This window comes from Lepisosteus oculatus, chromosome 18 (genome assembly GCF_040954835.1).
Source record: "Lepisosteus oculatus isolate fLepOcu1 chromosome 18, fLepOcu1.hap2, whole genome shotgun sequence".
NCBI lineage: Eukaryota > Metazoa > Chordata > Actinopteri > Semionotiformes > Lepisosteidae > Lepisosteus > Lepisosteus oculatus.
This window is the reverse complement of record NC_090713.1, coordinates 7,328,324-7,352,878: the sequence shown is the minus strand read 5'-3', so window position 1 is coordinate 7,352,878 and position 24,555 is coordinate 7,328,324. Positions and strand designations below refer to the sequence as shown.

At 40.3% G+C, this 24,555-nt stretch overlaps 1 protein-coding gene and 1 long non-coding RNA gene across 2 annotated transcripts; one reads left to right on the top strand and one right to left on the bottom strand.

The window, feature by feature from the left end:
* Window positions 1-205: 205 nt before the first annotated feature.
* LOC138224068 (uncharacterized) lies at window positions 206-1,088 on the bottom strand. The gene is made up of 2 exons (XR_011182423.1): window positions 1,011-1,088; window positions 206-827 (listed from the first exon to the last, which is right to left on the bottom strand). It is a non-coding gene; the product is annotated as an uncharacterized lncRNA (long non-coding RNA).
* A 7,023-nt stretch (window positions 1,089-8,111) lies between these two features.
* LOC138223947 (uncharacterized) lies at window positions 8,112-24,271 on the top strand. Its single transcript, XM_069180125.1, has 4 exons — window positions 8,112-8,157; window positions 15,393-15,797; window positions 23,555-23,635; window positions 23,814-24,271. Exons 1-4 carry the CDS (start codon window positions 8,112-8,114, stop codon window positions 24,269-24,271), a joined length of 990 nt encoding a protein of 329 aa, XP_069036226.1.
* Window positions 24,272-24,555: the final 284 nt, after the last annotated feature.

Below are 24,555 nucleotides of genomic sequence, written 5' to 3'. Positions count from 1 at the left end.
ATTGTCTTGGGAGAGCTTTGCCCTTGATAGAGAATGTGTCTCTGTAACTAAGGGGACTGCTTCTATACTGTTTGTACTACTTCTCTTCATGTCCCTCTGAGATAAAAGGGTCAATGTTACCCTCAGAAGTGAGACAGATTTTCTGAAGCAGTTCGTCTCATTCTTTTAACAACCTAAATTGTTAAACATTTTACTGCTCTGAAAATTGATGATTCAATGGTAATTTATTCAGATTAATTAAATCAAATTTTACTTTTTAATTCTATACACATACTGTACCAAACACTAAGTGACTGACATTCTTCTTGATTTGACAACTACATGCTAATTCTAGTTAAAATCCAACAATTTAACGATTCAATCTTTCATAGCAATGTTGAGTTAATAGCATCCATCCACATTGCTATTTAAGAAAAATGTCTTTAGGAGACTTACATGAGATATATTTAATAATTTAAATAATCATTCTTCAGTTCAGTTCAACTGTAGCAGCTCTGCAGCTGTTCTCAGCCTCAGTCCTTCTGTAGAGCTGAAGGATTTTTTTTTGTACAGATATGTATCACTGTGTGAAAGGGAAGTTATAGTCCTGCTGACAGTAATAGTCTCCTGCATCTTCAGCCTGGACTCCAGTGATTGTCAGTGTAAAGGCTGTTCCAGACCCACTGCCACTACATCAATCAGGAACCCCAGACGTTGTTTGTTGCAGCGTAAACCAGGAGCTGTGGAGCCTGACCAGGTTTCTGCAGGTACCAGTGCAGGGCACTGTAACCACTGGTAACATTGTTGCTGGTTGTACAGCTGATCACGACGGAGCTGCCCACTGGACTCTGGAAATTAAATAGTTATAAATTAGAGTTAAATAATAATTTATTGTTATCAACATTTATGTATTATTATACCAGAAAAAAACATTTGTTATAATTTTAACTACATTATCAATACATTTTATTTGATAAGAATAATCTGAATAATCCTAATCCCAGAATGCAAGAATCAGCTTTAATCCTTACCTTGAGAAAAGAGCCCCAATGTCCCCAGCAGTAGAAACAGTGGCATCATTGTCCTGTGTGTGTCAGTGACTCTGAAAGGGCTGAACGGTGACTGATCCACACTGTGAGTCTTAAAGTGTTTGGAGCAGTGAGGCAGCACAGGTATGCAAAGCTCCTTCCTGTGTACAAATCCTGTCACAGACAGTTAGAAAATCCCTGATCTGGGAAAACAGGTGCAATCTGTCAGGGTTGCGTTTATTTCTTAATTCCTGCTGCATTCAAAACTCCACTGTTAAAAAAGATGCTGTACTATTTATAGTTTTACCGTAAATCATTTAAAAATCTCTTTATTCTTTACACTGTTACTACATTTTCAGTATTTACAGTTCAAGTATGAATGGGTATGGATGTATTTTGATCTCTTGATCCTTCCTGTGAAGCAGAATTCACCCAATTCACCAGACTACACAAACTAAATTTGAACAACCTAGAATGGGTGTCGTTTGTAAGAACATTTCAGAACAATTTCACAACCCTTTCCCAACATTTAATGTAAATTATTTTAACAAATAAATATGTAAAATGTTGTTTTATAAATGACACTAATAAGTCACATCTTAAATCCTTTAAATTTGAAAAAAAAATTTTAACCAAATATCTGAGAGTTAAGAAGTGCAATGTTGAGATGAGCACAGTTGTGTACTGCAAGCAATCTGGCGCTCGTCACCCAGGAAGCTGGAGGTTGTGCATTTCCCTGCAGTCCATTTCTTTGGAGCTCATTAATATTAAGAATCACCTATCAAATTTCACCGGTATTTTAAAACCACTGTTCCTTTGTTTTTTCCATGTTGTGTCGAGGGGCTTGTGAGAGGAAGATAGAGCACCTCATTGTTCATCTTCAGGTCTTTTCACCCCTTTTGGTTAGTCAGTCCTCCTCAAAGAGCCCCTGTCTTGTCAGGAGCTGTTGTTCCAGTTGGTTATCAGGAGGAAGCTAGTGTCATTTGAGAACTCTCAGTATGCATTTCATTGTTTCTTTTCCTGCCCCACTCTGCCCAAGGTCTGATCCAAACTCATTCAGCAGCCCCTCACTCCTCCACATGCCCATCCTTAATGTGTGATAATGACATTATATCTGGGCAACCAGTGTGTTCTTCAGTTCTTGTTAATTGTTTCCTGCCTCACTGTCTGCGTACAGTATGATGACTTTTGATTCAGGGAGAGGAAACCATCACACAGGATAAGGACTAAATGCATTGATACTGACAGAATCACTGGAAGTTACAGGTGCAATAGTTTCCTTCACTTTTTAAGGATAAAAGTTCCATTATCAGACAACAATCTACATCAACTCATGATGTCCATCATCATGACGCTTCAACAGCACTGAAACTCTTGCTTCAGATACCATTCCTTTTTCAAGCTGCAGGGTCTCTTCTGTTGCACTGTTGGCCATTATTTCTAAGATGAAAACACTTTCATGCTCCCTGCATCCTGTTCTTATGCCTCTGTTCAAACCCTGCTCACCTGTCCTGTTTCAGTTTATCACAGGAGGCTGAAACCCTGGTAGCATGGTGCCAGGAGAACAACCTCTTTCTGAACATCAGTAAGACTAAGGAGATGATTGTGGACTATAGGAAACACCAGGGAGGAGATCACACACCTATCTATATCAATGGGATTGCAGTGGAGAGGGTCAGCTGTTTTAAGTTCCTGGGAGTTAACATCTCAGAGGACTTAACCTGGACCCACCACACCAACACCATGGTCAAAACAGCACGGCAGTGCCTATTCTTTTTCTGTAGGCTAAAGACGTTTGGCATGCCGCCACATATCCAGACCAACTTCTACAGGTGCATTACTGAGAGCATTCTGACTTGTTGCATCACTGCCTGGTATGGAAACTGCTCCGTCTGCAATCGCAAAGCACTGCAGAGAGTGGTGAAGTCAGTGTAGCTCATTACCGGCTGTGAGCTACCAAACGTCCAGGATATCTACTCAGCTAGATGTCTTAAGAAGGCCATGGCCATTATCAAGGACCCCAGTCATCCCAGTCACAAACTGTTTTCTCTCCTACTGTCTGGTAAATGGTACCAAGCATTCAGTCAAAATCCAACAGATTACAGAACAGCTTCTACCACCAGGCAATAAGACTGCTAAACAGCCAACCTTAAGCTCCTTTAGCAAATCACTCATAATGGCTACATGGACATACAGTTTTCGTTGTATTCACCATACTACACTATTGGACATAATATATAGCATACACCGTGGACACATAACAGCTCTATTCATATTGAGTTCTATTCAATTTCTATTACATTATTATCCAATATTATGTAACCTTATTTTTGTAACCTTAATTTTGTGAGTTTTGTGATTCTTGTGATTTTTGTGAGCTCTCAGGAAAGACATTTCTGCTGCACGCTGTATTGTTGTGCATTTGATAAATAAACTTTGATTAAATTTTGAAAAATAAACTTTGATTTGAATTGATTTGACCTAATTAATAACTCCCCTGAGACAGGAGCTGTGTCTCTCAGCTCAGAACAGCTGCTGTTTCTCTCCTCTTGAAGAGATCTAACCTTGACCCCGACCTACTCTTCAGTTCCAGATCTCTCTCCAACCTCACCTTCATCTCCTGTTCATCTCATCTTCATCTTAGTATCATAAAATAATAAAGTTTTACTAAATGAAAGGTACATTTTGTGAGCTTTTAGAAATGTAATTTGTTCTTATTGTTTTAAATCATACTTATTTGCAATAAACAATTGTGAATTTCAACATTAAATTTACTGTAATGAGATGGAGTTTAATATGTGTGATTTTCTTTTGTGAGTAACCAGTGATTTTAACCAAAAAGGAAAGTAGCTGTTAACTGTCTTGAGTGCAATTTTCTCCCTGCCTAGATGTGATCACAGTCACTTGAGGGCTCAGAGCTGTACAGCCCCATTTTCCAGACAGCAAAGAGCTCTGCTCCTCCAGAAGACTGGGTCTCCTACAGCAGGAGAATGGGGCTCAACGGTGTAACAGACTCTTGCACCATGGACTCTGTAATATAATATATACCTTCTCATTTCAGACTATTAGTTTATTTTATATTTACAAAACGTATAGGCTGTAATGCGACAATAATATAACTAATAATATGATCGTATAGTCAACAAATTAATATATTTTTATAATAAATAGTTTGAAAAATAATTAAAATTGACAAGGGGAAAGGTGAGGTGGTGCTGATCCAGTTGGGCCCAGACCTGAGGGACAGGGAAAGCAGAAAAGGAAACTAAGGAGTGACAGGACACCTGAGAATCCATCAGTTTTCAAACAGCACTGATTATTACACTGAACGTCCTCCTGTAATGAACTGGACACAACTGAGAAATGAACTGGCCCTGACTGAGAAAATCCAAGCCCCCACAGAATGGGAGAGGCTGGAAGAAAATATCATACAGACTGACTTGAATGGATACAGGACTCTCTTTCTCTCACGTACCTCTATGCATGATGGGCAGAGCACAAGAAGCTGTTTTTTGCAAGACCACAGGAAAAGCCTTAGTGCCAGAACTGAGGCCCTGTGCTGGAACTTCGATTTCCTGGGGGCAGAATGGGGCTGCAGCGTCGGTACTGACAACACAGAGTGGAGCAGGGCCTGCGGGAGGATTTCCAGTAAAGAGACTGGGGAGAGTGGACTGTGGGGTGTTCTTGCTTCTTCTTTCCAAGAGGGACAATTGGGAAAAAAATTGTTCAAGTAGGTGTGACAATTGTCATCCCTCCTCTTAAGGGCGTTCTGACCCTTTCATATTTTACTTTATTTCATGCACCTGCCCCTTGTTTTGTCAGTCATTATTTCAGCCAAACGCTCTTGCTATTCCTGGCTCAGCACTGGGAGATGGACGCCCGGAAGCCCGCCTACCAGCAGGTGCAGGAGCGACCCAACAGCATCGGCTTCACCATGGCACCCTGACCATCTGAGTCTGGGGCTTGGAGCGCCTGGCCTCATTCTCCACTTCTAGATTATAACGTCTGCATAGGGTCCTGAACTATGCTTCACAGGAGCCTGGACTGGCTTCTGTTACAGTAGGTAGCTGTGCCAGCATCCATAGGCTGCAAAGGAACAAGTAAAGGTTTATTTCATGGTGAAAAGAGAAGAAAAGGGACATCTTTTGGCTGTGGAGCCTTCTTCAGATATGAGAAAGTGAGGAAAGTCACCAGCTGATATAGCGTAGGAAAACAAAAGCTGGGAGTGGAGAGGATGTGGGAGCAGGAGAGAGGTAGAGTGGGCACTCAACTGGTACGAAGTTGAGAGAGGTAAAAAGAGGTGTGAGGTCGAAACCTCAATGAATAGAGAGGATTAGAGGGAAATGAGTCTGTCATTGAGATAAGGGTACCGGTGGAGGGATGGGAAAGTAGGCATTAATAGTCCTGGGGATTCCCTACCACCCTAGCACACTTTCTATCCCACTTTCATGCTTTAAAATGCTGTAACGAGGTACAGGGACTGCACTTTACCACAGCATGTGATTCTCTGGCCAAAGATGATTGACAGTCACGATTGTCATCCCTCATCTAGAGGGCACTCCGACCCTTTTTGTGTTTTGTTTCATTATCAAGGACACCTGTCTCTGGATTCACTGTATTATTTAAACCAGGTGCTCTGGAAGCTCAGGTCTCTGCGTTGGAAGACCGATGCTAGGAGGCCCGCCTAGCATCAAGTTGCCCTATGTCCGCGGCTTGAAGGCATAGGCTTCCTAATGGCGTCCGGGGCTCAGAGCGCATGGCCTCAGAGCGCATGGCCTCATCATTTTAATCTCCTTGTTCCATGTTCCATGTTCCTGTTTTCAAGGATTTTGGACTGCGCCCCAGATATTCTACATCGGACTGTTTTCTCGACTTGTTTGCTAGAGTTCCCCCCTTGCACCTAGATTCACTGTCGGCACTGCCCCCTGTTCTCCATCCCTTCCATTCCTCACCGTGCTTTATTAATTTTAGGGATATAAATATATTATACTGTACATACTGCATATGGCTGGTTATGGTAGCTAAAATTAAAAAAAATACACAACAGTATTCCACTTTCTTCATAAACATTTTATGCATCATATTCTTTAACTTATTGTGGTTATTTTGGAAAAGTTTTAAAGTGCTCGTTCTGACTATATTGAATTGATATATTTTATAAAAAGCTATAATGTTTTAATGTTTTCTGTGAGTACTTGCTGTTGTTATTGCAGTAAAAAACTGCAATTTTTAGAATCTTACTTTTTAGAATCCACTTAATAGGAAATATAATATGGAATTGTGTAACTAAGGAAATTAATAATGATATTAATTTAAGGATCTAAATAGAATATATTTATATAACCATTAATATTACCATATTCCACTTTCTTTGTAAACATATGCATCAATTTCTTTGACTCATTAATTTGTGATTAGTAGTTGTTACTCTAAGTTATAGATTATTTTGGAAACAATAGTTTCACTTCACAAAGACAGAAGTTCTTTCACTTGTGCGATTCATTAAACACATACAGGTGTTCCCAGTGTACAGGTGACCTATGGTACTATTGATTTTATTGGACCAAGGTTAGAGAAAGAAAGAGAAAGAGGGAGCTTACATTTTTAAGCAACCTGAAAAACAATGGATCTGATCTTTAATCCCAGACTGCATATAATGACCATTACTGGAAGCCTTCACATCCAGGTTTCTAAATTGTCCAGTTGTCTTGCACCAACCATTCAGGTGACTGAGGATGGCAGATCATTCCCCACAGCCTTCTGGGGAATGTAGTTTGGAAAACAGCCTCCATCTTGTGTGAATATATTGCTCACTTACACACCCTTAATTGAAGAAAACCTTTTCCATTGATATAGGCTCTTAAAAAGGTGGAGATACTGTAGCTCAATTAAGTCACTAACATCTCAGAATAAAAATCAGCAGATAGACACATTCATCTGTAGTGTTATTCTAAATGAAGATCAGAAAATGAAATTCTGAATTGAATTCTATTACCTTAGAATGATAAATCCCAACAGTACAGGCCCAGATATTTGCTGTTCACCATGCTGAAGGGCATCATGTGTGTATGCGTGTCAACCTTACCCAGGATAGTCTTCCTCTTACTGGTCAGGTTGAAGAGGTCAATAGGTCATGTTAATCCCTAAAGCTTATGAGACCAGATCTGCTACTGATTCAACATGTACCCCCCCCGGCCCAAACCAATGAATTAATGCTCATTTCAACTCCTAGCTAAATTGGGTGATCAGAGTGCTGCACAGAGCTGAAGCAGGACAGGAAGCGTCCTCTGTGTGGGAGAAAGTTGCTCTAAGAGTCACAGCCTCACAACTGGGAGCTGATTCCTCAGGGGACTGAGAGAAGAGGAGGATTAGTGATAAGATAGACCAGTGGGAAAGCAGGGGAGCTTCTGAGCTAGTGTGTATGGGGTTCTCCTCTGACTCTCCTTGTATGATCCTCCCCAGAAGGGGTCAAGGTGGCACTGGAACCTGAGGTCGGAGATGTGAGCTTTAATCATCACCCACTCACCACCCTGAGCATTTGAGTGAGGTTTAAATAGAGAGATAACTGAATAACTGAGGAAGAGGACAGAGCCATGCATCTCCCCCTGAACCTTCAACTGGCAGTTATCAAGAAGAACAGAAGACTGTCGTTCCACTGGAGAGCACACTCCCCATACACATTAAATTAGGTGTTCAGTGTCTCTCTCTCCAGCCCCAAAAATAAAACCTAAGCCTTTCCTTGAATACTTTGAGGTATGTCTCTTTGGAACACAAACATATAACAGCATATTTTGTCAAATCTGCCATTTTTTATTATTTTTATTATTTAAGTTGGCTTAAGACCTTGCCTGTATTTTATAGCCCCAAAGTACTGTCAGTGCCGTCAGTAATCCTGCTACGTCAGAATCCACAGAGCCAAGTGCTGTTTTAACTAGACACTCTACACTCTACAAGTACTGCTGAACCCAGGAAGACAATTTGCATAGAAGAGACAATTTGCACTGGCAGAACATGCTTCAGTGTTCTGGGAGTGTTTATAGTCCTGTGAGTTTAACACTTCGTGACTGAGAGCTGCCCTTCATTGCAACAGAACCCACAGCCACAATGACCTTCATCACCATCTTCATCTGGACAGTCATCTGGGCTCGGGGTAGGAATGGAATTGAAATATTATACTTATCTCATTACTAAATATAGACCAAAAATACAATTTGGTGTAAACCATTATAATAATAAATTATAGAATTAAATAATAATTATAATTTTATCCCCCTTGTGTGTTGTTTGTCATTTTCAGAGTCCACTGGACAGGCTACAGTGACTCAGGTTCCAGCAGTGATATCAGCTGAGACAGGAGACATAGTTACGATCACATGTAAGACCAGTCCCGCAGCATTTAATAACCATCAACTAGCCTGGTATCAACATAAAGCTGGAGAAGCTCCTAAACGCCTGATCTATTTTGCGACTAACCATGATAATGGAATCCCAGAGCGTTTCAGTGGCAATGGATCTGGGACTGACTTCACTCTGACCATCACAGGAGTCCAGGCTGAAGATGCAGCAGATTATTACTGTCAGAGTTTCCACTACATCAACAGTAAAGATCTGTTCACACAGTGTTACACAGCCATACAAAAACCTCCCTCAGCAGCACTGCACAGTGACTGCACTGCTGCAAGCTGGGACCTCTTGCAGGTGCTGAGGGTGAAGAGAAAGACAAAGCACCAGGCTTCTATTACAAGCTTAAAAATATTAATCAACCGTGACTTTCTTTAGATTTCACATTATAAAGGGTTATTAATCAGGGCTGTTATGATCAATATATTTGTAAACTAAATTGATAATATGTGGATGAAGCCATTATACTGCAAGATGGAAAAAGGATAAAACAAAGGAAATTCAAACAAAACTTAAATGTTTCTGTATCAGTATATACTTTACAAAAATGTATTGATGATTAAATAATTTCTAAAGTAAATGCGGTGAACAGATTGAAACAGCAAGGAGACTTCAGAAACTGACAAGGTACAGACTAACTGACCACAGCCTGGTCATAGACACTGGGCAAAAAAGACGGACTTGGCTACCCAGAAAGGTCAGTCTACTTTAAGCAGAAAGGAGACAGTAAGAACAAGGAGTGCTTCTTTGAAAGAAATATGCAGGGATTTTCCACATTAATATTAGCTCTCAAAATCATGTCAGGAGGGAAGTCAACAAATTTGGCAGACCAGTATGCACCCTCCTGTCACAGACTGAGGAAGATAGCAAGTATCTGAAATAATAATTATAATAACAATTACTAATTATTATAATATAATTATAATTATTATTATTACTGTAAATGTATTGTTAATTGTTATTGGAACAAGTAATAGGTTTATTCCATGCTGAAAAAAAGAAGAAAGAAAACACAACATTTCGGCCGTGGAGCCTTCTTCAGGTGTCAGGTTAATTGTTATTGTTTCACAACAGTATAATTTGTTAGTCATCATGCAAACTCAGGAAAACGTTTGCAATTTTCAGAGTCTGAAACAATGGATAGAAACTGAGCTGTTTGCTACAGCTGAGCTTACAGGCCTGTAAAGACAGAGGATCAAAGGAAACTTTCTGGTTAATTACTCTGGTTTATCACAATAAAGAATACACATTTAGCAGAAACACAAGATAAAAAGAAAGTGGGAGGAAAAGGAGACAAGAAAGGAATGGAAGGAAGACTCAGACAAGAAATACCATCACTTTTCCCTTTTTATTTGAGGGAATTATGATTTACTTTCTTGTGGAATCCTCAGGCTAAAGATGTTCTCTCCCAGTTTGCTCATGTATTTTGAGAACAGGGAGGCAGATTTCCATTCCATTTCAGTTACCCAGGTTATAGGAAGGGAGATTTACTGCTGAAATGTAAGTTTTTATTTAGGATGTTGCATATCTCTTTTGTTGACCCGTAAGGGTGTCATATAGTGTTTCTGTTTACAGGGTTAGCAGTCTGGGTTTTATATACTATATTAAGACAAATCTGACCTTCATCTGGTCCTCACCAAGTCCAGACAGCACTGTATATAAATCTAACCTCATGAGACAGATAATACACACACATTTTACTCTGTCAAAAAAAGAAGAGCCAGGAAAGGTGTTCTCATTCACTCTGTAAGGCAATTATTCATATTGCGCAATAGGGAAAAACAGCAACCACTAGTCTGTGCAGCAAGTGCGAGCTGATTTTCAAAGTAAAATAGGAAAAGGTCCCTTATTTTATACACTTAGCTGATGCAACACCTCATCTTGTTTACTTGATTATGGTTGGTTAGTAATACAAAGACAGGCGAGACAATAATTTTCCAGTCCTTATAGGTCTTAGCCTTGAAGAACAGAGAAGATAACTACATGCAGTTTTGTATCTGCCTTTTTTGCTGGGGCAGAGATTAACATATTCTTAGAACATTCCGTGCCCTTGACTTGCCGGGTACAATCACACATTGTTCACAGAATACAGCTGCTTTTACAACACAGCTCTGCCTGTAAATGACATTTTTAGGATAAAACACTTTTCTTCAGTAACTTTCCATTACAGAAGACAATTCAAATCAGGTGCAGCTAAACAAGTGCTAAACATTCCATTGTCTTTCCTGAAGGCTGCAGTCTGACATCAGGTTGCGCTGTGAAGAACATAAAGTTTAGTGTCACAAATGAGATGGAATGGGACTAAGACAGAGCAGGAAATAAAAAATACATAAAGCCATGTTCAGTAAGAGTCATTGTAAGAGTGATGCATATTACTATCTCTATTTTACACACAATAATTTCAGTAAGTAAATTTAATTTGATTAACATCAGAACACTTTGATGCCAGTGCAGTCCCTTCCATGTGCAGGAAAATGTTCAGAGTGGACTGCACACTAGTGCAGTGGTTAACATTGCTGCATAACAGTGTTGGGGCATTGGGTTCAACACCAGACCTGGGGTGCTATCTGTGGTGGAGTTTGAATTTTCTCCCTGTGATCCAGGTGGACAATATTCCAAGGTCTCCATCACACTGAGGTGCCATTGACAAGAATTCAGCCTTTTCACTGTTACTCAACTAGTTCTCCACTGAAACATCTTTAAAATACTAGAATTTGTTATAAAATGTGAAATTAAACTTAAAGTATACATTTGTGACAATGTATTTTTATTATTAAATATACAAAATAAGGATCAAGCTGTCATTAGATGTGATTTTTAACATCTTAGACATTAGTTACACATTTTTGACAGGGATAGAACAGAGCAAAACATTAACAGACACAAAACCCTAACAGGCTCCATCTGTTTTCACAGCTCAGATCTCATCTAACTGTCTGTGACAGGATTTGTATACAGGAAGGAACTTTGCATACCTGTACCGCCTCACTGCTCTAAACACTTTAAGACTCACAGTGTGGATCAGTCACTGTTCAGGCCTTTCACAGTCACTGACACACACAGGACAATGATGCCACTGATTCTACTGCTGGGGACTCTGGGGCTCTTTGCTCAAGGTGAGGATTAAAGAAAATGCTTCTCACATAATGTGTTTAATAAAGCAGTCTTAACTTTCATTATTGTGTGGAAACATTAAAGTGAAATTTTAAGAAGTTCAATGTAAAAGTGCTTCAAAGGCAAATTAATAAGCAAATGTTTATGACAAGCAAGTATTGATATTCATTCTTTGTTTCCATTTCACCTCCAGAGTCCAGTGGGCAGATTGTTCTGACTCAGTCTCCAGCTCAGTCTGTTCTCCCAGGAAGCTCTGTCTCTATCAGCTGTACAGCCAGTCAGTCTATTAGCAGCTATCTCAGCTGGTACCTGCAGAAACCTGGTCAGGCTCCACAGCTCCTGGTTTATGGTGCAACAAACCGTTATACTGGGGTTCCTGATCGATTCACTGGCAGTGGGTCTGGAACAGCCTTTACACTGACAATCAGTAGAGTCCAGGCTGAAGATGCAGGAGATTATTACTGTCAGCAATATCAGAGCTACCCTCTCACACAGTGATAGACGTCTGTACAAAAACCTCCCTCAGCCCTGCAGAGTTGCTACAGTGGACTGAGCACAAATAAGTTTGAACATAATGTATTAAACTTTTATCTTAATGTTATATTCAGTATTTTTACCCAAATTACTTCTAAATGTATCTACAGTATGTTTTTAAATGAAACCAAAGATGAAAAATAAAGAATTATTTGAACATTTAACAGCTATGTAGATCTAATTTTTATACATTCTTGATATCAAATAGAATTATAGATCTTTAATTTCAACAGTATTAAATGTTTATCATCAGTAACTTCCATCACTAAGAAGAGAAAGAAAAAGCTGCTGTTCAGGCAGTAGAGTTACTTTATTATGAACGTGTTGGACTGACTGTGCACAGGACACTCTCATTCTAACAGATCCAATCAGACGAAGCAGGAGCCTGAAACTCTTGGTGGTTCTCATTCTTGTGTGTTTATGGTCAAATAGAGCCACATTAAATGAAGTCTGTATTTCTCCACTGTGGCCACAAGAGGGAGACAGAACACCGCTATCTGCACTGTACAATCACACATTGATAAAGCCAACAGAACAGCCTGCAGTTCTCACCCTTGTCAATACAGTTCCCTCATCGTTGGTACTTATCTCCTCTGTGTTAGTGGTTTCATGTCTTTCTAAGCACCTGAAGAAGGATTCCTAAAATGTCTTGAATGAAAATATTTTAATAACTTAAACCTAGTGTATAAGATACACAATTTTCCTTTTTAAGTATAATACTGTATGAACATCTACCTTTGCAGAATAAATATAATATATGCAATATATTTTATCATACGCTCAGTTAAATTCTGATAATCTGAAACTAATTGTTTATACGCTCTGTAACAGAAAGAAAGCCCCAACACTCGCTGTCCAATATTGTTTTTGACGAACATAAATCTGTTCAAGAATCTGGAAGAGTACAATTAGGTTATTAAAGTCTCATGCAGTCTCTCACTGTTTCTGCTGTCTGTGCCCACAGTGACCCTCTGTAATATCTCAGATCACCCTGAGCCTACACTCCACACACAGTGAATCACAACAGTCTGTTGATAGGAAATCCTCCAGTCCTACAGTATCTGCAGTTATTATTCTCAGATACAAAACAAATTTACCCTGTTTTATCTGACATCTTGGCATATGTTTCTAATATCTTAATGTTTAAGATATGAGGTCTTTCTGTAAATCAGCCAGTTTCACATATTCAGAATGCCTTTGTTTAGATACGATATGTCAATAGAATATATGAACCAGCAATACAAGTACAGACAATTCAGTGCTTAATACAGTATATAGTCCATCACTGCAAATTTACAGCACAAATCTAACAAAGAATCATAAAACATTTTTGTGAGTTTTCAGTCTGGTGAATGTAGCTTGGTCTTGTTATTAAGTTATTTCCAGTTGCTAAAGCCTGAAATAAATGATTACTTTGTAACATCTGAAAATAACTAGACCGGATTAGAATGGACTGTTTTCCGTATATACTGTATTATACACCTCAATTTTCTTACTTTCACATAAGAATTAATAATATTAACTACAAATATCACTACACCTTCCGTCAATCATATCAGCTTTTGTTGAATGTTATGTGTGTAATGCTTGTTTTCAAGTGATTTCAACTTATTTTTCTTTTCATTTTAGAGGAACAGTGTTATGCATGTAGGTGGTTGAATGTTCGCAAAACCTTTAATGAAGATACATACTTTGAAGATACATACTGTACATACTTTACCGAAGCATCAATATTCAGTCCCCTAAGTAAGTAGTTGTTGGAAGCAAATTTCACAGTAATTTCTGTAACTGCTGGCAATTACTGTAAAGCTCCTAGTGCCATAAAGTTTGTGTCACAATCCTGGATACAGTACATCTCCCTCAGATGTGAACAACAGGATGGTGTAATTAAGTTCATTCCTCCTGTTAAAACTGCTTTAGTCCTCACTTTTTGTTGGAGATTGATTATGAACTTCAGTTGTCAAGCCTCTCCATCACTTTTCTATGGGATTCAAGTCTGGGTCTTGACTGGGACTGGAACACTCAAGGACTTTCAGTCTGTTCCTGTCAGACCTTTTCAGTGTGGCTCTGGATTTGTGCTTCAAGTCATTGTGCCAAAAAAGAGTGAATTTTCCATTCATTTTCAATTCATTATTAATTAGCATACACGTTAGTTACTGTATCTGTAGAGACTAGAATATTGTCTCAGACACAGAATAGCTTCGTAATGCCATTTCTAATCATTTTCCTGCTTCTCCTACTGATCAATTTGGAAGAGGGGTCTTATCTAGGGGTCTGGGTGAAATGATGCACATTCCAGTACATAACGATGAATTAATTACATAACATTATATATTCATTAAAGAGAAAGACTTATTTATAAGGAAGTCAAACTCATTAATTTTGATTACACACAGGCAGTGATCATGGCATAAATTTGTCTCACAAGCAACCTGGCAGAAATGTAAAAGTAACTTCAGCCACCAGTGTCTGAGCACCTTACAGTGAGAAGCATCTGCTGCCTCATTGTGCCTCAACAGACAGCTCTGTTCAGTGATCTTACTGCAGGTGTCTGGCTGTCATATCTCCTCCTCTCCAGTAGAATCAACACTAGAATTGACTTTCCCTCTCAGATGTGGCCGACAGTGACAGTTGCTTTAAGGTGTCTTGTATTTATTTATTCTTACTGCCCTTTCAATTGCACCTTAACAGACAATGACATCATACTGTACATATTTATAAGAATAGGAGTCTGATGTATTGCAATAAAATGATAAATTCTCATAATGTTCATATTCACCTCCTCAGCTGATTTTAGCTTATCATGTTCTCTATATAAATCCTGTCAGGATAAAATTTTTTGTTCATGGAAATTTTAATGCTAATCTTACTTTGTTCAAAGACAAAATATTTTCTTTATTTGTCCCTGATTCAAATATAAACAATTTGCGTAGAAGAGACACTTTGTTAGAGTACTCACTCTATCTTACTCTACTCAAAGGCATCTTTTTTCTATAAATGCCCACGATTCAAATGATAAGATTTGCATAGAAAAACGCTTAGCATTGGCAGCACATGCTTCAGTGCTCTGGGAGTGTTTATAGCCCTGTGAGCTTAACACTTCATGACTGAGAGCTGCCCTTCATGGTAACAGATCCACAGCAGCAATGACTTTCATCTTCATCTTTGCTTTCCTTCTTTGTATTCAAGGTAAGAATAATGTACTGTAGAAAGATACATTTGTGGAGGATTTATGTAAACAAATATTGTACTACATACAATATATGAACAATATTCTAGTTAAGAGATACAATTTGACACTTCCATACACTTCTTATTCTGTCTTATTTCTTACAGAGTCCAGTGGACAGATTACTGTGACTCAGACTCCATCAGAGAGATCAGTTCTCCCCGGACAGACAGTAACTGTGAGCTGTAAAACCAGCAGTCCAGTTTACAGTAGCTCAGTAGGTGAACGCATGGCCTGGTACCATCAAAAATCTGAAGGAGCTCCTAGACTTCTGATTTATCTTGTAAATAAACTAAACCCTGGGACCCCAAGTCGTTTCAGTGGCAGTGGATCTGGGACTGACTTCACTCTGACCATCACCAGAATCGAGGCTGAAGATGCAGGAGATTATTATTGTCAGAGTTACCACAGTGGTGGTGTGTTCACACAGTGTTACACAGCCATACAAAAACCTCCTTCAGCAGGACTGCACAGCTGCACAGCTGTACTGCTGCAGCTGGGACCTCCTGCAGGTGCTGAGGGTGAAGACAAAGACGCAGGACACAGCCTGAAGAGGAGCTCAGTTGCACACAAACACAGTGAATTTCATGAATGTCATTTCCATAGTAGTGTGGAGCTCAATAATGAGATCCAGTGGTTCCAGCTTTATTCGTATCCCACATGAAATAGGAAGAAAAACATGAGACTGCAATCTACAGTTAAGATATTGTATGCTATTACTATTTACTATTCATACTTACAATTTAAAAAATTAAAGACTAAAATACTAAGAGCAGTGAAGAGAAAAGGCATGTTTTTGATTAATACATGATTGGGTAGGGTAACACCTGCGATGTTCTGTAGCATTCAGACAGCTGCAGTGTGCAAAAGCCCAGCAGTGGAAGTACTGTGAGTTCAGGGGGTTTGAGTTTTGGAGTCTTATGGCTATGGGGAAGACCTCTAATAAAACTGGATTTACAATATTCCTTTTCAAATAAAATCCATCAAAATTAAATCTACAACAACGTTCTGGAATCACAATGAGCACATACAGAAATATATATAGAAATATATAGAGGCCTCCAATAGTTTACTGTTTCCCTGGGGTATAAAAAGGAGGCAACACACAAGAAACACTCAGCTGCAGATGGCATTATCACAGTGAAGAGCAGAGAGCTCCTTCAACACTGCAGGGAGATGGTAGTTAACCCCACAGGGTGAAGGAATGGCTATAAAAATATCTACTTGTGAAAGTTCTCAACCTAAGTGATGTGGAGCATATGGCATAAGAACATTAAAAATCTGAGAAGTAAGAATAATTAAATTGCAAATCTTTCCTCTGGAGGTTCTTCAAATCCTAACAACAACCTCCACCTTGAATTCCCTGTATATACTGTAACAACACCACTTCATCAGACCGATGTGTGAAAGTGTGAACTCTACCCTCCAGCAAGTGGAAAGAACAGCCCCTCAGTGTAGCTCCCTCTGTTGTCAACTGGAGGCTACAAGTCCCTGCTCTCTTCTACAGGGAGCTGCTGTCCCCTGGAGGCAAGAAATTCCTCCTCCTGGGTTGAGATTGTGAGGAGAGCAGGGTTGTAATGATAATGCTCTCCCCACAGTCTCTAGCAGAGGGAGATGTTATACAGAGTGAGACGTTGTGATTTCTCCTTGGCTATCACCTACTGGGGTCTCATGTTGCTCAATGTCTCTTTTAAATTCAGTCAGGGATCAGACAGAAAGCCCCTCTCTCTCATCTTTCAAAACCCTGTGATTAATGAATGATGCAAAACAGAGGAAAACAATCCATCTATTTTCAAGTCTTACCTCTGCTCACAGCTCAGATCACATTGATTGGTCTGAAACAGGGTTTATACACAGGAGAAGAAAGTGCTTTGCATACCAGAGCGTGCAGACGCAACTATAGCATTTACCATTATTTTAAATAGGAAAAATTTGTTAAAAATACTCGAAATGTACAATCCGCAGGGGTTTCCAGAACACAATCTTCACGTAAATTGAGAACCCTCTGTAAAACTATATGACTTGCATTACTTGCAAAGGGTGCAAGGCAGGATACACTCTGGAAGAGAAGCCGGTCGGTTGCTAGGCAGATAGACACAAAAAGATACATAAACACTCACACTGGGGTCAATTTTCCCAGCAGCCAGTTATTCTAACAATGTATTTGGACTGTGAGAGGAGACCAGAGCACCTGGTGGGAAACCCATATGAACACGGGGAGAACATTTTGCACAAGCAAAATACAGAAATAAAAAGTTAATAAAAGTTTGGCAGTAAGGGATATTCCAATGGAATGTGATGATCAACATAGTATGATAAAAAAAATTGAAAATGCATCAATGATATCATAATTAACAATTGGATTGCTCTGATTGAAAATAATTTTAAAAGCTATCTCTATTAGTGCAACAGAAGCTTCTTCACATACAGAGGAAGATTCATACAGTGTGTCTACATGCCTGGATGCTCATCAATTACCATACAGTCAGAATGGATGTGTGCAGTCTGGCCCACACCTGGAATAGAGGGACAGACAGAACACTAAAGAGAAGGAATGAAAGGAAAAAAGACACAGCACTCCACAACACTTGCCAGTCATCATATAGTAATAGTCCTATCCCTAAAGCCCTATTAAAACCCACCTGAAATGTGGTCCCCAAGCTTCTGGTCTGGATCTTAAATAACAAGTGGAACATCCTGGAAGATTCCCAACCACAATATTACATCTTTCCAAAGTCCTACAAAATAGATAGCCTTTCTGTGATAAGTTCTTTGGGAAGTTCAGATACACAAAAAAATATAAGTATACAAAAATTGTATTGACACACATTTGATAGTTCACAATAGTGAAATAATATTTACTTGTACAGTATGTGAGAATAAATGTGATTTAACTGTTTGATAATGATATGACCTACAAGGTTGACAACAGCCTTTATATTCAATATATGTTATGAGATTTGAGATCATTTGAGTTAACATATGTGAAATGTATTAACTCTGATGTTATTAAGTCTTATCCTGGTAATCCCTGAGTGAATGATCAGTCTTTCCTATCACAGCAGACCATTTCACAAATATATTCTATTAAAACTGATAGTTTATTATACAGTTCTGGTGTTGTATCAATAAGTTCTACACCATGTATGTTACGCTGCAGCTGCTATTAAGCCCTGCAGTGAAATGACAGGTTGAGCCCCAAGCACAGGACTGCAGGGATCTTTGGGAGATCAGAGAGATGAGATGGAGGTGAGGCAGTGAGCAGGAAGCAGAGAGCGAGAGATGTGTGGGCTGACTGGGCTGGGAGCGAGTGAAGGCTGCAGTCTGCAGACTGCGACCTGTCTGTGGAGAAGGTGGGGAGACCAGCGCAAGAGGAACTGTGTGGAAAGTAGACAGCAGGGTCACTGGGGAGGGTTTGCTGGGAATAAACAGACAGAGGAATAGCAGGTTCTGTAGCAAGGCCAGTGGAGGACTGAGATTCCCAAGTGCTGGCAAGGACCTCCAGGGGAAGGTGACTGTCTGCTGGATAAGAGGCGTATATGCAGATCCTAAATGTGGTAGAGCTCTAACATCAGAGTACTGATCTTGCGGTATGTGCACTACATATTATATACACATAACAACAGACCCAATCCTTGCAGATTGCACTTGTTCTCCCAGCTCAGGCCTTTTCTAACTGTCTGTGACAGGATTTGTTTCAGGAAGGTGCTTTGCATACCTGTGCCGCCTCACATCTTATTTTCCAATCTCCTTAAGTTGATTTTCGTCAAGTCTCTTTAGTTACGTCTCTAGCCAGTCCCACTGGCTAAACACACTCGCACCGTCATTTACTATACCAAAACTCACAGTTACACACATACATGCCGGCACACAAATTCATAAAACACACACACATATCGAGAATATATTTTTCTCTTCGTACTACAATGTGCTGTATTCTTGTTTCACTTCTACATGAATCCTTTTAATTCCTGAAGCGCACTCCAGGTTCGCTGCATTCCTAATTTCAGATGCGGTACTTTAGCCCACCGGTCAATATCTTCCGGTTTTGGATTTGATCGAATGGGGGAATCAGGGAAGGTAGGTGCGAGTGCGGACCCCCTCGACGGGGTGCGAGACAGTTAGAGTGACGCTGTCATCAACAGCGCCAGCCCCCGCTACATCAAGTCCTTTCCCACTTCGGGTGAGAGTACAGATCTGCGGGCGCCCTCCCTTTAAGAAGGCAGTCCTTGTTCCGTCTCTATCACACTCGTACCAAGTGTCATCCCACCCAGTCCCCCCCTCTCCATATGGTCACTGTGAGAATTGATCCCAATTATTTTTATTTCCTGCCTGTCTGTTCCCCTATGGGAGAGCAGGATATAATTTAGTTGACGGCTGTAACACATTAACTAGTGCAGTGCGACCAGGAACTAATTCTTCCTTTAGTTTCTGATTCTCCTGCACCGCCTCTTTTCGCTTTTGTTCATACTCTTTCGTAGCGAGTAAAGTATCTTTTCTTTTGGGTTTTTGTTTTTCCCGTAAACACACTTTTAAGAAGTCACATCCCAATTTCTTTTTTTTTTCTTATGTATCTGCCACCACTGGTGCCGGCCGTGCACCAGGGTGGGAACTACATGCTTTTGCTTTTGCCAATCAATACGCATATGCTTTCTTTACAGGCGTCTTCGCCCCAAACTCCTTCTGACAAACTCAGCTTTTCCCATATTTTTCTCCTTCTTTTCCGTCAACTTACGCTCTTCCGATATATAAACGGACCCTTCCACCACTTTCTCAAACCATCAGTTAGCACACATGTTCGGTCTCTTTTACTTTTATCGTGTGTGAGGTAACAGCTCATTCCGTAGGGGGATGTTTTTACTTGGAGAAATCTGTGCATTACTGCACTCATTCAGCTAAGGGCGTCTGTTACCTCCAGATCTAAATGCCTCTCCGAGACTTTAGAGAGGACTTACACCGCACTGTTCACAGGTAAGAAACGAGACCTCGAAAACCCCCTTTCTTGATCAGTAATTCACCATCCCCAGAACGCCAGCATCACTGCTTTTGCCCCGGGGTGGACTTACGCACTGAGCTCAATCAGGGCGATTCTCGGGTCTCAACGTCCTTTAAATCCTGCTACTTAATGCTTTGCTCTTTTATTATGAGGTGTGTTTATGTTAGTGTCGTGCGTGTGTATATGTATTTCACAAACAAGGAAAACACCAAAAACATACATACATTTACCACTTCTACTCCTGTTTCCTTTAAAACAAAAAACCACTCCACGCCAATCCGTGCACGATCAAGGCGTAGCTAATCTCAGGACCCCGGGCGCAATTAAGGCCCACACCAATCCTGGATTATACGTGCATTTAATGCACCACTCAGCTCCAGAACCCCGGGCGCAATTAAGGCCCACACCGATCCCGAGCCACAGAACTCCGGGTGCAATTAAGGCCCACACCAGTTCTGACCTTCAGAACTCCGGGCGCAATTAAGGCCCACACCAGTCCTGAACTACGTGCATTTAATGCACCACTTGCTCTAGAACCCCGGGCGCAATTAAGGCCCACACCGATTCTGAGCCTCAGAACTCCGGGCGCAATTAAGGCCCAAACCAGTTCTGACCTTCAGAACTCCGGGCGCAATTAAGGCCCACACCAGTTCTGAACTTCACGGTAAGGGTCCAAAACCCGTTCAAAACTCCACGCGCAATTAAGGCATACACCAGCTTCGAACGCCTGTACACAATACCGCGGAACCCCTGCCAGACCAAATTCTGGGCTTACAGCAAACAACCCATTACATACACCGGTGTCTTCCCCGGGCCAGAGGAATTCAGAAACTCACGTTTACTCCGTCATCTCGGGCGATTCTCGCAGGGAGCAGAAATTTCCCAATCGGTCAGAGAGAGTCGGGACTTTTAAATAAAAGAGGAGTCCTTACCTCTTAGTTATGTGCGCGCTGACCGTCTCTCCTGCCGATGGGAAGTTCTGCGCCTTCTGGAGCATCCGCCGACTACGCCAAATTTGTTGTAACAGAAAGAATAAGGTTCTTGATCCCGAGATGAAGTAAAACAGATGAGTTTATTGCATGCAAGGAACAATAAAGCCGAAGTCTTGTTTCCCGCAAGAAACAACAAAACCGAAGTATTGTTCGCCGTACTGTTACAAACTTTTGGGTTATATAGTGTTTTCTTCTCCGTTTCTGAAGTCACTCGGTCTGATGGTAAAGAGGGGGGTTCATGGTATTTGGCCAGTTTACGATGTTCTGGACAAATGGTCAGTTTAACATTACACCCAGGGGGGTTCCTAGCTTGCATCTGTAACCCTTATCAGTCAACCCCCTTTCCTGCCATAAACCCCAGCTTGTGACTTAGAAGTCTAAACCCCCTACAGAAAAGATTACATTCAAACCCCCGTCTTCACATCTTTCTTCAAGGTGTTTGTTACAAAAATCAAACATTTCAAATTTTCTCATTTTCAATCAGTATGCTGGTCAAACTGGTTGGCAAAAGAACTCTGGGGCTGAGAATACAGACACCAAAAGTGTTGCTCCACTTTGCAGAGGTGGTATTTGGCTGCTGGTGTGAAGCTGGTTTCTGCATGGTAACCTCTATCCTGACTGGTCAATGAGTGCTGAGGATGTACTTTAGCATGAATTACTGCAGAGTTTTACAACCCCACAACCGGAACACTATAAAATATACTAGGAACAGTATAACTACTGTATAACTGTAGGCAAAATATTTCTCCCATTTACTGGATAATTAATTCTACCACCTGTAATCAGCTTTACAGTCAAACTCATATTTGATCTTCGCACACAGCTTTATCTTTTCACTAACCACACTCACTGTAACACCTGCTCATTTCTCTCTTCAATTCTAACTGCTAGCTAGAATTATGTGAGCCTGAAGCCTCTCTACCATTCTTTCAATCTTATTCTCTATTCTTTAAAAACTACTCTTCTGCTGTACTCTTTTGCTGTACACTGGATGTGCTCTGGCCTTGAGCTCACAGATCTGATTTTAGAGAGAGGAGTGAGACACATCTGTCATTGATTGCTGCTGGGAGGAATTGTTCAGATGGGAGTGTTGACATTTATTTCTTTTCACCACCTGGGACCAGCTCCCCTCAGTCTGTGTCTCTGTGTTTCTCTGACAATCCAGGTGTCCAGCTCCCTGAACCCTGGTTGTGTCATTAAACAGGTGTTTAACCTTCTCATTCAGGATCTGAAATGTGTGGCTGGTACCACAGATGCAGTTTGACTGTCGGATGTTTCCAGGATGCTCCACTTGTCATGGAAAATGTAGATGACTGGTTTAAATTAAACAATGATTCATTTTAGGTTTAAATAAGTGTAGACTGCACCAGACATGTATATCTAAATACTGTAATCATTTCTGCCTACAAATAGCATGTTGTGGGGTATTTGTGAGACAATGTGGCCTTCAAACAGTCATCAATCAGTACAAACTGTATTCACACCTCCAATACCTAAACTGATCAGTATACAACCCGTAAAAGCAGAAACAAGATCTGTGTGTGGACCTGAAGTCTGTTTTGTATTATTGTTTGTTGACTGAGACAAAGTGTGAGAGATGGGGGGGGAGAAAAGCTCTCTGAACAAACGAGTTGAGCACATTATAGTGATGTAATTATTATAGAGGGTTCTTATTTCCTGAAGCAATTGGAAATTGAAACAGTAGATTGCATGAGTGCTGTGATAGCAAGCAGTGTACAACATTGCGTATTGTGAATGATTTTACAGTGCGATGTTTAACTCCAGGAAGAATTGTTAATAAATTAAGCAGAAAGGTGTTTTGTGTGTTTATAGATCTGTTAGTATTGCAAGAAGCTGAAAGTGAGGGAAGAACTAGGGTTCTTAGTCTACAACAGTGCCCTCTGCTGGTATTACTCTGTAAGCATTTTATAACTTACTCAACCTGGTGTTAACTTAATCACAGTATCATATGTTATTAGAATACAACAAGTTCCCAAACTGAATGGGATCAGAAACAATGAACTAGAGTTCATCTGCAAGACAAAATAAATAAAACTGAGCCCTCAGGTTATCAAGCAGATTGATGCAGGACCAGATACCAGAAGATGTTTCTTCACAAAACCCAATGCACAGCCTAGTCTTCCAGGTCTTCTTGGCTGAAAGTACTGATACTGTATATCAGGAGAATTTGCATAGAAGAGAAACTTTGCATTGGCAGCACATGCTTCAGTGCTCTGAGAGTATTTATAGCCCTGTGAGTTTAACACTTCATGACTGAGAGCTGCCTGCATGGCAACAGAACCCACAGCAACAATGAATTTCATCACCATCTTCATCTGGACACTTGTTGTCTGCATTCATGGTGAGTCATTAAATTAGTATAACATAATACAGGGATACTTGTAATTTGTACAAATTTAATTTTAAATGTTTCAAACCCTGCTTTTTTTTTTACAAAACACAATTCTGTTCTAGGCCTCTCAGATATGTTTTGTCTTAATAAAATTATTTTGTTAGTAATGTGCAAATATTTGTTTCAGGTTCCAGCGGCCAGATCACTGTGATTCAGACTCCATCAGTGACATCTGTTCTCCCAGCACAGACAGTCACTGTGGGCTGCAAGATCAGCAGTTCTGTGAGCAGCAGCGGTTGTTATTGTGGTAGTTCATGGAGCCACTGTCTTGCTTGGTACTATCAGAAACCCGGAGAAGCTCCTAAACTTCTGATCTGTGGAGCAACAATCCGTCAGTCTGGGATCCCAGAACGTTTCAGTGGCAGTGGATTTGGGACTGACTTCACTCTGACCATTACAGGAGTCCAGGCTGAAGATACAGGAGATTATTACTGTCAGAGTTACCACAGTGGTGATGTGTTCACACAGTGTTACACAGCTGTACAAAAACCTCCCTCAGCTCTACAGGAGCTGGTCTGGTTCATCAACAGGAACCACAGAAGACTGAGACTGAGAACAGCTGCAGAACGCCTTCAATCACACTGAATAGGGTTGAGTTTGTACATCATTTATACTGTAAATATTAGGTAAAAACCATAATCCTCTTAATGCTATTTAACTTATCTTACCTGTAGATGTAATTATTAATTTTGTTCCTCACAAACCCTGTTCAGTGACAAATACTGTTTGCCCGATCATAGCCTTTTCAACAAAAAAATAAATAAACTGAGGCGTCCTTTACTAATACTGATAACTCTTCCCTAGTAAAAATAAGCTCTTCAGTAAGAGCCACTGAAATTCCCTTTTATATTTTAAATGAAACAACCCTT